General features: G+C 42.2%; 1 protein-coding gene across 1 annotated transcript in view; it reads right to left on the minus strand.

The window, feature by feature from the left end:
* The window catches only part of LOC145343706 (uncharacterized), a 35045-nt gene that overhangs the window by 4303 nt on the left and 18593 nt on the right, over positions 1 to 12149 (minus strand). The window contains exons 7-9 of the mRNA XM_080189924.1: positions 11198 to 11785; positions 9791 to 9919; positions 7278 to 7859 (exon numbers count right to left, since the gene is read on the minus strand). Coding sequence (XP_080046050.1) covers positions 7278 to 7859; positions 9791 to 9919; positions 11198 to 11785 — 1299 coding nt within the window. The remainder of the gene's footprint in view (positions 1 to 7277; positions 7860 to 9790; positions 9920 to 11197; positions 11786 to 12149) is intronic.

Below are 12149 nucleotides of genomic sequence, written 5' to 3' on the forward strand. Positions count from 1 at the left end.
TTGCCTACCAAAAACCTATCTACCCACGTCTTAAATATATTTAGCAAGGTAGCCTCCACCACTTCAACGGGCAGAGAACTCCAGAGATTCACCACCCTTTGAGTGAAGAAGTTCCTCCTCAACTCTGTTCTAAACTGCCCCCCACCCCCCCCCCCCCCCCCCCCCGCCCTTATCTTGAGGCTGTGCCCTCTAGTCCTGCTGTCCTTTGAGCGGGAAGAACCTCTCCACCTCTACCCTATCCATCCCTTTCATCATCTTATACCTCTCAATAAGATCCCCCCTCATCCTTCTAAACTCTAACGAGTACAAGCCCAGTCTATTCAGCCTCTCTTCATAGCTCAACCCCGTCAGCTCCGGTATCAGCAGCCTAGCGAACCTCCTCTGCACTCCCTCCAAGGCCAAAATATCCTTGCGCAAGTGTGGCGACCAAAACTGCACACAGTACTCCAGCTGCGGCCTCACCAGTGCCCTGTACAGTTGCAGCAAGACCTCCCTACTTTTATATTCAATCCCCCTCGCTATGAAGGCCAGCATCCCATTTGCCTTCCTGACCACCTGCTGCACCTGTAGGCTGGGTTTTTGCGACTCATGCACAAGAACTCCCAGGTCCCTCTGCACCGTAGCATGCTGCAGCTTTTCGCCCTGTAAGTAGTAGTCCTTCCTACTACTATTCCTGCCAAAGTGGATAACCTCACACTTGCCAACATTGTATTCCACTTGCCAGGTCCTCGCCCACTCACTCAGCCTATCTAGATCCCTCTGCAGACTTTCTACACCCTCCACACAATTTACTGTTCCACTTATCTTCGTGTCATCAGCAAATTTCGACACCATACACTCAGTTCCCTCCTCCAGATCATCTATATAGATGGTAAATAGCTGAGGCCCCAGCACCGATCCCTGGGGTACTCCACTAGTCACCAACCACCAATCCGAATAGCACCCATTGACACCCACTCTCTGCCTATTTGACAGCCAATCTCCTATCCACGCTAACACCTTACCCCCAACTCCATGCCCCCTAACCTTCTGTAACCTTTTGTGCGGCACCTTATCAAACGCCTTCTGAAAATTGAGAAACACCACATCCACCAGTTCCCCTCCATCCACCGCCCTAGACACACCCTCAGAATTCCAATAAATTCATCAGACACGACTTCCCCTTAACGAATCCGTGCTGTGTCTGCTCTATCAAACAATTCTTCAAGATGCCTCGCTATTTCCTCTGATGACGGATTCAAGCATTTTTCCTACAACAGACGTTAAACTAACCAGCCTATAATTCCCTGCCTTTTGCCTGCTACCCTTTTTAAACAGCGGTGTAACATTAGCTGTTTTCCAATCTTCCGGTACTTCCCCTGAATCCAGCAAGGTTTGGAAAATAATCACTAAGGCAAGGCTCTTACCTGAGGGAAATCATCTTGTGTTTCTGAAGGGAGGAGGAATTCACAATGTTTCTCTTGCAATCATCACATTTGTATGGCTTCTCTCCGTCGCCATACAGCTCTCTAATGTAGAGATGGAGGTGTACTTTTAGGTGCATGCTCCGATGAAATGCTTTCACACAAAAAGTGCACGCATAAGGGTGTTCACTTGTGTGAATTCGAATTTGGCCATTTAAGTTGGACTTCTCTGCAAAACCTCTTCTACATTCATTACATGCATATGGCTTCTCTCCGGTATGAGTGCGTCTATGCATTAACTGAGCTTTGCACAAAAATCTCCTCCCACAATATTCACATTTAAAGCAATTCCTTCTGATACGTCATTGCTTAAAGATGCAGCCATTTAACATCTTTCCATTGTTCAAAGGTCTCAAATGGGAGATGGTTTTCCTATCAGTTTTATAGTTGGTGCAATTCATTGGAGAATGTGAAAAGTTACTTCTTTTGTATTCTCGTGGGTAGTCATTCAACAGGGATCAAGTACCACCTCAAACCGCTGCAAAGCTACTATTACGATCACTACATTTTGTGAAATCCTCAGAGAAACTGTGGCTCGAATCCCCAAAGCATGTTGCTTCAATATGATCTACTTCAGAAAGTGCAAAAAATGACCCTATAATAATTTAAAATACACAACTTTTGAAGCAACTTGAAAACAGAAAACAAATGTGTCCTCAAGAGGACAGTTCAACAGGCATTTGGTGCTACTTCAGTCCAATTTTAGCACTGGAACCCAAGGTGAAAGGTTCAGAGTTCCAGACCACTCCAAAACTGCATGCATGTAATCTAAGCTAAAACATCAGCTCATTACCCAGGGGACATGGCATGGTCAAAGTGGTCATCTTTTCCAAATGAAGTCTTGGCTCAAGGCCACATTTGGACCTAGCAAAATGGAAAAGAAGCCATTGTGTCATTCATAGAAGATCAAGGATTCTCTGGTATCTTTGCAAACATTTACTCCTCAGGCAACATCATTAAAATATGATTTAGTCATTCTGTGGGGATCCAGATTGGTAACCACAATTGCATACATGACAGAAGTGTCTTCAAAAGTACTTCATTGGCTGTGAGATGTTTGGGGACACCAGAAGAATTGGAAAGCTGCTCTGTAAGCACAAGTCTTTCACTTTTTGTTTGTGTATTTGTTGAGTAGATAATTGATTTCAGAAATAATCCAGAATTTCAAGCACTTTTGTTAGTTTTTTTGTGTGCGCACGATTTTCTATTTTATGCTAATTCAGGAAGCTATCCTGCACTGCCAAGGTATGAAGTGCCTTCAAACAGATTTGTTGGATAACATTGCAATTTAAACGCAGTTTGTGCTTGAAAAATTTAAGAAAATGCTGCCTCATGGTCACAGGTGAATTCAATGTTGTTACAACTTGCATTAATGTTGGACAGTGCGAAATAAAACTTTTTTTGTTGTAATTCGATAAATTGGCTGAGACAGAGGGAAGTTGCTGTGTGAAGTTTTGCAGTATAAACTGGCAGGGGGAATGGTAACTTCACATGTGTCACTGTCAGACACAAAACTGCATAGTAAAGTGATGAACTCACGGTGGCACAGTGGTTGGCACTGCTGCCTCACAGTGCCAGGGACCTGGATTAGATTTCCAGCTTGGGTCACTGTCTGTGGGGAGTCTGCACATTCTCCGTGTCTGCATGGGTTTCCTCTGGGCACTCCGGTTTCCTCCCACAGTTCGAAAAAGATGCTGGTTAGGTGCATTGGTATTGCCAAATTCTCCCCTCAGAGTACCCGAACAAGTGGCAGAGTGTGGTGACTAGGGGATTTTCACAGCAACTTCATTGCAGTGTTAATGCAAGCCCACTTGTGACTAATAAACAAACTTTTTTTTCAATTATTTTGGAGATCAAAATAAAGTATCTGGTTCAAATTAATCCGCTGTATATAATCTGTCATTATCTAGTTGAAGAGTCATGGAAAATCCCATTCTACGTCTGGCTTGTGGTAGAACTCTTCCATTAAGTGCAATGGTTTTAACAATCTCAGTCATGAGAGGAGGAATTTTTTAAAAAACATTCCCAAGTTTTGGGTTTCACAAATGTTACACAGAGGTCCCAAAATATTCTCTTTTCATCCAGTCAACAGCCAGACCTACTCACTCTTTTGTATTGCAAAGTACTTTGGGACGTCCTTAAGTCATGAAAGTTGCAAGTCCTGAATTCATGAAAGTTGCAAAAATAATTGAAGCTCTTCATTTCTTTTTATGTACTCAGCATTATTCGCATTTTTTCTTGGGGTGCAGTTTAATGTTACCGGATCAAAAATTCAGAGGTCCAACTAATGTTCTGGGGATGAAAGCAAATTACTATGGATGCTGGAATCTAGAACAAAACCAGAAAATGCTAGAAAATCTCAGCAGGTCTGACAGCATCTGTGCAGAGTGAACAGACATAATGCTTCCAGTCTGGATGACTCTTTGTTAGATATGCTTTGGATCAAGCTAAAAGTCCAAAGACGTGCATGTTAGGTTGATTGCCCATGTTAAATTGCCCCTTAATTTCAGGGAGACTATCAGAGTAAATATGTGGTATTGTAGGGATAGGGTCTGGGTGGGATTGTGGTCTGTGTAGGCTCAATAAGCCAAGCTGCCTCTTTCTGCACAGTAGGAATATTGTAGTTCTATGATTAAGTGGAGTGGCACGATCCTATGTTTATGTAATCTGGTGCAGTAAGCCTCTAATTTCAATTATCAATGGCATTTGTAAAGTAGAACCTGGACAGCTGAAGAAAAATATAGTCCTACAGAACTAAACGTTTGATTCAATATTTGGCCATTTCATTTGCTGGGAGTGGTAGGTGAGTGGTTAGTATACTGGACAAAGCTTGGACCAAACCGCAGGCAGAGGATAGCGTCTTCCTGACAAATATTCCTGAGCAACGCACTGATTAGAATCTGATGCTGATGAAAACATAACATAAGAAATAGGAGCAGGAGTAGGCCATCTAGCCCTTCGAGCCTAACCCGCCATTCAACAAGATCATGGCTGATCTGAAGTGGATGAGTCCCACTTTCCTGCTTTCTCCCCATAACCCTTAATTCCCTTGTCTATCAGAAATCTATCTACCCGTGACTTAAATATATTCAGCAAGGTAGCCTCCACCACTTCAATGGGCAGAGAATTCCAGAGACTCAACACCCTTTGAGTGAAGAAGTTCCTCCTCAACTCCGATCTAAACTGCCCCACCCCCCCTTATTTTGAGGCTGTGTCCTCTAGTTCTGCTATCCTTTCTAAGTGGGAAAAATCTCTCTACAGTTGCATCAAGTGCTCGAATTTCACCATGGGTCTCTGAAATTGAAGTCAATTTGGGCTATTAGAAAACAAAATGGAGGAAGCATCCAGATTATTGTAAGAAAACACAAATTGTTCATGAGTGTCCATCAGTGAAGGGACCTGACTTGTTCCTCCCATTCTGACCTATGTGGTTGATTCAAAATGCCTCCAAAATAGCTTTGGGAGCTGAAGTCCACCACCCAGGTACCACAAGGGTTGTAAAAGGTTGCTAGAAACAGACAATGAATGAACATGAACGTTGAGCAAATCAATCAAGACTGAAATCTACAGAGGACTGCAGGTGAAGAGAAGTGTTACTTCATGGTTCAGGTCAGTATAACTCTCACTCATAGGATACTACTTTTGGTGATATTCCTTCAGTTCTACGAGTATGTGGCTGTGAGAATACTTTATATGATGTAACAGAAGCAGCAAAAAAAAATTCACTCAACTTAATGTAAAGAGGAACTTGAAAAAAATGAAACATTTACAAATTAAAATAAAAATGAACAAAATTAAACACTGAATATAAATCAGGAGATAACTATCAACACTCCTCAATGTCATACATTGGTTGTAAAGCTTGATGTCTAGTTAGGGAATATAACAACTTCCTCATCAAGCTGAATGTCAATAACGCTTTCCAAGCTGCACTAGTTTAAGTTTAGAAATTTATTAGTGTTACAATAGGTTGACATTAATATTGCACTCAAGTTACTGTGAAAATCCCCTTGTCACCACACTCCAGCTCTTATTTGGGTACACTTAGGGAGAATTTAGCCCTAATCAGCATGTCTTTCAGACTGTGGGAGGAAACCCGAGCACCCGTAGAAGCCCATGCAGACACGGGGAGAACGTGCAGATTCTGCACAGCCAAGCCAGGAATCCAACCCTGGTCCTTGGCGTTGAGACACAACAGTGCTAACCACTGTGCCATCCACCATGCTAAGCAATACTAAAGCAAAAATGGGTAGATCGCTTCAAAAAGTAAAATCAAAAAATCCACTATAAAGTGACCAAAATAATTTATTGCTGGAGAAATGTGGACCTCCTAATTTGAATATAAGTAGGACACTATCTTACTTGACAATGGCCAGAAGAGAAAGATACAAGATGCACTGCAGCAACTTGCAAAGCCTCCTTTGACAACACTATCCAAACCCATAACTTCCATCACCAAGACATGTGTAGCAGGCACAGGGGAAGACGACCACCTGCGAGTTCCCCTCCAACCACCGTGACTTAGAATTATACTGGAGACTCCTGCACTATTGCTGGGGCAAAAACCTGGATCTCACTCCCTACCAGCACTATGGGTTTTGGCCTGCAGTGATTCAAGAAAGTTTAAAGTTTATTTGTTAGTCACAAATAAGGCTTACATTAACACTGCAGTGAAGTTACTGTGAAATTCCACTAATCATCAGTGTGGCGCCTGTTCGGGTCAATGCACCTAACCAGCACATCTTCCAGATTGTAGGAGGAAACCGGAGCACCCGGAGGAAACCCATACAGACAAGGGGAGAATATGCAAACTCCATACAGACAGTGGCCCAAGCCAGTAATTAAACCCAAGTCCCTGGTGCCATCAAACAGTAGTGCTAACCACTATTAGAATAAAGGGATTACTTTTTTAGGGATGGATAATAAATGCTGACATTATCAGCAGTATTCAAATCCAATAAACGAGCGAATTTTTAAAAAGCTTATCAGTCAGGTGAAATCAAAGTTAAAATGTGGCTTAGAAAGAGCTGCCAATCAAACATATTAAGACAATCTACAAAATGTTAGTATTGAAATTGAATGACTTGGTCAATCCTTCAAATAATTTACAGAAGGATACGCTGCGGTTGCCATGTTTCAAAACAAGATGGTCCATTTCCAGGAGTAAATCTGATTTTAGCTCCTACATATTGTGATAGAAAGAAAAAAAGGCTAGAGGCAAAATTGTTGCACTTTTGTGAAAATACGCAAGGGCCACAATAACTAGATAGCATGAACAGCAGTTATCAGCTATATATTCAAAGCCTCTCTTTCTCTCCCCTTCAACAGTTAAAAGGGTGAAATATTGCATCCAAATCTAATCATTTTAATTTAAATAAAGGAAAATCCAAACGAACACCAAAGTTTCAGAAGCTACCTACACAAGTAAGAAATTGCAATGCATTATCCTTCAGCTTTTACAATGTATTTGTCAGTCAGCATCTTACTGAATGAGCTCAAATTCAAATATTGCCAAAGAAATTCAAATATTGTCTTGCAATAACCAGGCCAAACGCAAGAATGCCAAATTTCAAACCATCACAACAATTTATACTATGGCAGAAAATGCCGCTATTTGAACAAAACCATTAATTGGCTTTGCTTAATTATTCTAAAAATTATAATGTTGACTCCAGGTTTAAATATTAGCTAACAAGTATTAATGTGCAAAAAAGACCTTCACAGAAATGTTACCAATTGCAAAAGGTGCCTCTGCGTGTTTGCATTGGAACCTGTTTCCATATTTGAATAACTGATCCTCAGTCAGCACCTTACCTGAAGGTAAACGCTTGTGTTTATGAAGAGATGATGAATCCACAAATGTTTGATGGCAATTTTCACATTTATAGGGTTTCTCTCCAGTATGACGACGGAGATGCACCTTCAGATGGGAATTGCGGTAAAACGCCTTGCTGCAAAAGCGGCATGAATAAGGTCGTACACCTGTATGAGTGCGACGGTGCTCTTTGAGGTTCCACTTCTCTGCAAATGCCCTTCCACATTCCTCACATGCAAAGGGTCTGTTGTCCGTGTGCGCGCGGCGGTGCATCGTTAAGTGTTCTTTACAATAACACTTCCTTTCACAATTGTCACAGTTAAAACGTTTCTCTTTATTGCAAATCAAAGGACTCGGATTCATCGTTCTTTTATTCTTACTATCAAGTCTACCTTGTGCTTTATAGTTCCCAAATTTTAACAGGTGCTCAAGGGTATCTGGTTTATGTTGGAAGAGATTACTGTCCAAACGCTCCAAACCATTAATCAAAGCATCTCCAGGTACAGTCCTTCCTTCATTCTCAAGCTGAGGCTTTGGAAGATCGCTAACTCCATTTTCCGGAAGAGCTCCATTGACTAAAACTGTGTAATATACAAAAGAAAAATATCAACAATCCCCATCAAAAGCAATGCACAGGGCTGAAGGACGCGCTTATGAGTGGACGGCAGGGAAGATTTCAAATGGTTTGCTTTGTCAGTGATTTGACATTAATGCTAAGGCTGCTGCAGCTTTTGAAGAGTGTGAAGAGTGTGAAGACTGCATTCTTTTCATTCTGTTAAGTAAACAGATACTACTTCTCTCTTTCAGTCTGTCAATTCCCAAGTCACATACCATTTCCCAATTAGGCCTCTATCATTCATACACCAACAAGGTATACATATGAATGCAGCCCTCATTTCTCACCAGATAGCTCACCTCTGACCTATGAACTGACCAGCTGGTGAATGGTACAGTAAAATTCTGTGACCATTCTGTAGTTATAGAATGTCCCCTCCTTTCAAACCACAGAAACTATAAGTATTCATCTCCATGTGACCCAACTTCACTCAGTGTCTGTAAGGAAATACACTCACTGTAACATCCAAAGAAAAGCTACATACTATTACTTGGTGCGGCATGGTGGCAAAGTGGTTAGCACTGCTGCTTCACAGTACCAGGGACCCGGGTTCAATTTTGGGCGCGGATCACAGCCTGTGTCTGTATATTCTCCCTATATCTGCTTGCATTTCCACCAGCTGCTCCGATTTCCTCCAACAGTCCCAAGGTGTGTTAGTTAGGGGTGGCGAGTGGCGATGGCTTGAGTAGCCATTTTGAGACCCAGTGTGAACTGTAGTCCAGCCCATGCACAGCATAACACTTACAGACTATTTATTACATTAAACAAAAGATATATAGACACTTACATGAATAGGACTATAATGATCTAAGACAGTTAGGTACAAAAAACTAATAAAATACATCCACACAGTTTAAGTAGTAGTTACCCTTTTGATCCAACGTAGATTTTCAAAATCTGAGCACTTTTCCTTCCCAAACAACTTCCAATCCAATAAGTCCATAAGTAAGTGCCAGCTTATAGTTACCACACTCTACAATTGAGCAGTTACTCTGAGGAATGTCTGTCATTGGTTCAGTGAAGATATAGTTTTAACTAGCTCCACAAAGGTTTTGGCACTCTTGCTTCTGGTCTGCTAGCTCGAACTGGCTTACAGGCTGCTAGGTGGAATCTGCCCTTCAGATTGCTAGATGGATATTTTCTCCTTGCTTGCAATGAAAAGACTGCCAATGATACTATTGTTTCCCTTTGATGGTTCTTTCTGTGTATTGGCTGTCTGTCCCCCTCAGCCTTTGTCATTCTAAAAAATTAACATGTACGCCTTCCCTGGATAGAATCATACAATCCCTACAGAAGGAAACCATTCGGCCCATTAAGCCTGCACCGACAACAATCCCACCAAGGCCCTAACCCCTTAATCCCATGTATTTACCCTGCTAGTCCCCCTGACACTAAAAGGGCAATTCAGCATGGCCAGTCAACCCAACCTGCACATCTTTGGACTGTGGGAGGAAACTGGAGCACCCAAAGGAAACCCATGCAGACATGGGGAGAATGTGTAAACTCCACTTTAAAGTGGCCCAAGGGCACAACTGAACCTAGGTCCTTGATGCGTGAGGCAGCAGTGCTAACCACATGACGCCCCAAATGGTGCAATCAACTACCCAACGCGTTTCCTATTAGCAGAACAATGTATTGTTTTGGTCTGTCTACAGCTGCTAATTTCATTACTGGAACTCATACCCTGCGAAATACCTTTGTAAAATGCTAGTGGCTTTTAACCTGCTGGTACATTCATGATAAAGGCTAAATACTGCGGGTGCTGGAATCTGAAACAACAGAAAATGCTGGAAAATCTCAACGGGTCTGACAGCGTCTGTGTTGAGACAATAGAGTCAACGTTGAGTCTGGCACTGCTTAGCAATCAAATTATTCAGTTTGCCTCAAGACCATTACCTTGTTTTCCTGATGAGTTCAACTGCCTGTCGCCAGTGCTAGCTCGATCACAACTGCCCAACTCTTTTTTTTCCATCGGTTTCATCCCCACTGAATGCATTAATGCTGTATACTCAGGTTTACAGCACCCTGTGAACAATACACAAACTGAATTAAGGCCATGCCACATTCACAGTCACATGCCAAGCATTGAAACTGACTAGGTAAAAGCAAAGGTATTGCAGTTCCACTTTCACCTCTTAGCAACAAAGATTTCAACTTGGGATAGCTTAAGCTGACATGAAGATGCAAAACTCAATCTGAAATGGTTTCAGCAGATTAATATGTCTTCTACAATTTATACACTGATGTGAACGTCAGATTTTGGAAGATGGGCTGCCTCCTTTATTCACGATAAAACAGAGTTCTGTGATTCTGTTATGAATCGTGCCCGAGTGGCTGCTGCACCCAGCGTGAGACACTCAGGTTCAAAGTGTTCACAGCTGAAACGAAACCAAGGGCAGTTGGGCTAACTACGGACAGCCTGTCTCAGAGTTTTATCTGGACAGAAAGGAAGAGACACAGAGACACACGTGCATCTCTCTGAAAGGCTGCATCGAGAGCAGAAGCAGCTTGTGGACTCCCAGGCAGAAAACGGAAGGATACACGGTCTCTAATGAAAGAAACGCATCTGTTGGCAATCAAAAAGGCTCTGAAGATTCGTCCTGAGGGGGCTAGGGGAAGAAAAGGCCAGGACTTGGCCTTAATGCTGAGAGTCAGTTCCAGGCTTCTCTGGAGACTGAGGGGAACATTTTTGGACAGTCACTCAATGCTACAACTCGGTGAAATGGACTGAACTGAACCCCTTGGCAGTGATATGGGACTGGTTCATGTAAACACTGCAATAGTGCTGAGAGGCAACAGTGAAATAACAATGGCAAGGGGGTTTTGGTCATGCTAAAAAGTTATGGGATATCTTTCCTGTAATAGCTGCCTCCTAAGTAATGATTAGTTGGTGTTGCTTTGAGTTCGATTGTGACAACAAAAGTCATGCAACTTCTACAATTACGAAGAGACAGAGAGATGGAGGCTGTTCAGCAGCCATGTTGAGTTTTTACCCAAAGTTATATCATTCTGTTGACTGCTTGAGAAACAAGGATTTGGAATTAGTTTGAGAAGTCAGTGGACCTAACACTTCCACAGAATTGGTGACAAAGTACCTCCAATTAGCTCAGTTTCACAGGCCTTGCCTTTGCATAAACAAATAATTATTAAAATTGTAATGCTAACTCCAGGTTTAATAGCAATAAACAAGAATTAGTGTGGAAAAAATATTTCCACCAAAATATTACCAGATGCAGAAGATGTCTCAGTGTGCTTACACTATGGTTCCACATTTAGAACACTGTTCCCAAGTCATCAACTTACTTGAAGGTAACCGCTTGTGTTTCTGAAGAGATGAAGAATCCACAAATGTTTGATTGCAATTTTCACATTTATAGGGTTTCTCTCCAGTATGACGACGGAGGTGCACCTTCAGATGGGAACTGCGGTAAAACGCCTTGCTGCAAAAGCAGCATGAATAAGGTCGTACACCTGTATGAGTGCGTCGGTGCTCTTTGAGATTCCACTTCTCTGCAAATGCCCTTCCACATTCTTCACATGCAAAGGGTCTTTTGCCCACGGGTCCACGGCGGTGCATCGTTAAGTGTTCCTTACGATAAAAGTTCCTTTCATAATTAAAATGCTTCTCTTTATTGCAGGTCAGAGAACTGGGATTTAGCTTCCCTCTATTCTTACCGTCCACTCTGCTTTGTGCTTTATAGTTCCCAAACTTTAACAAGTGCTCAAAAGTGTCTGGCTCATCTTGGGGGGGAGTGCATTCCAAGTGTTCCAAACTAATCGCCAAAACATTTCCAGGTAGAGTCTCTCCTTTATTATCTCCACACTGATTCTCAAGCCAAGTGTTTTTGGGATTACATACTTCTCTTGCCGGACGAACTCCATTAACTGAATCTAAAAATTAAAGTTTATTCATTATTGTCACAAGCAGATTTACATTAACACTGCAATGAAGTTACTGTGAAAGTCCCCTAGTTGCCACACCCACGGCACCTGTTCAGGTACACTGAGGGAGAATTTAGCATGGCCAATGCACCTAACCTGCACATCTTTTGGACTGTGGAAGAAAACTAGAGCACCCGGAGGAAACCCACGCAGATACAGAGAACATGCAGATTCCACATAGTGAAACAGGAATTGAATCCGAGTCTCTGGCACTGTGAGGCAGCAGTGCTAACTCTTAATAAAAAAAGATGTGAAGTTGCTGGCATTGGTCTGGGGTAGGCACAGTAAATAGTCTCACAACACCAGGTTAAAG

Source organism: Carcharhinus amblyrhynchos, chromosome 6, assembly GCF_965287045.1.
Source record: "Carcharhinus amblyrhynchos chromosome 6, sCarAmb.v2.hapA, whole genome shotgun sequence".
Classification (NCBI taxonomy): Eukaryota; Metazoa; Chordata; class Chondrichthyes; order Carcharhiniformes; family Carcharhinidae; genus Carcharhinus; species Carcharhinus amblyrhynchos.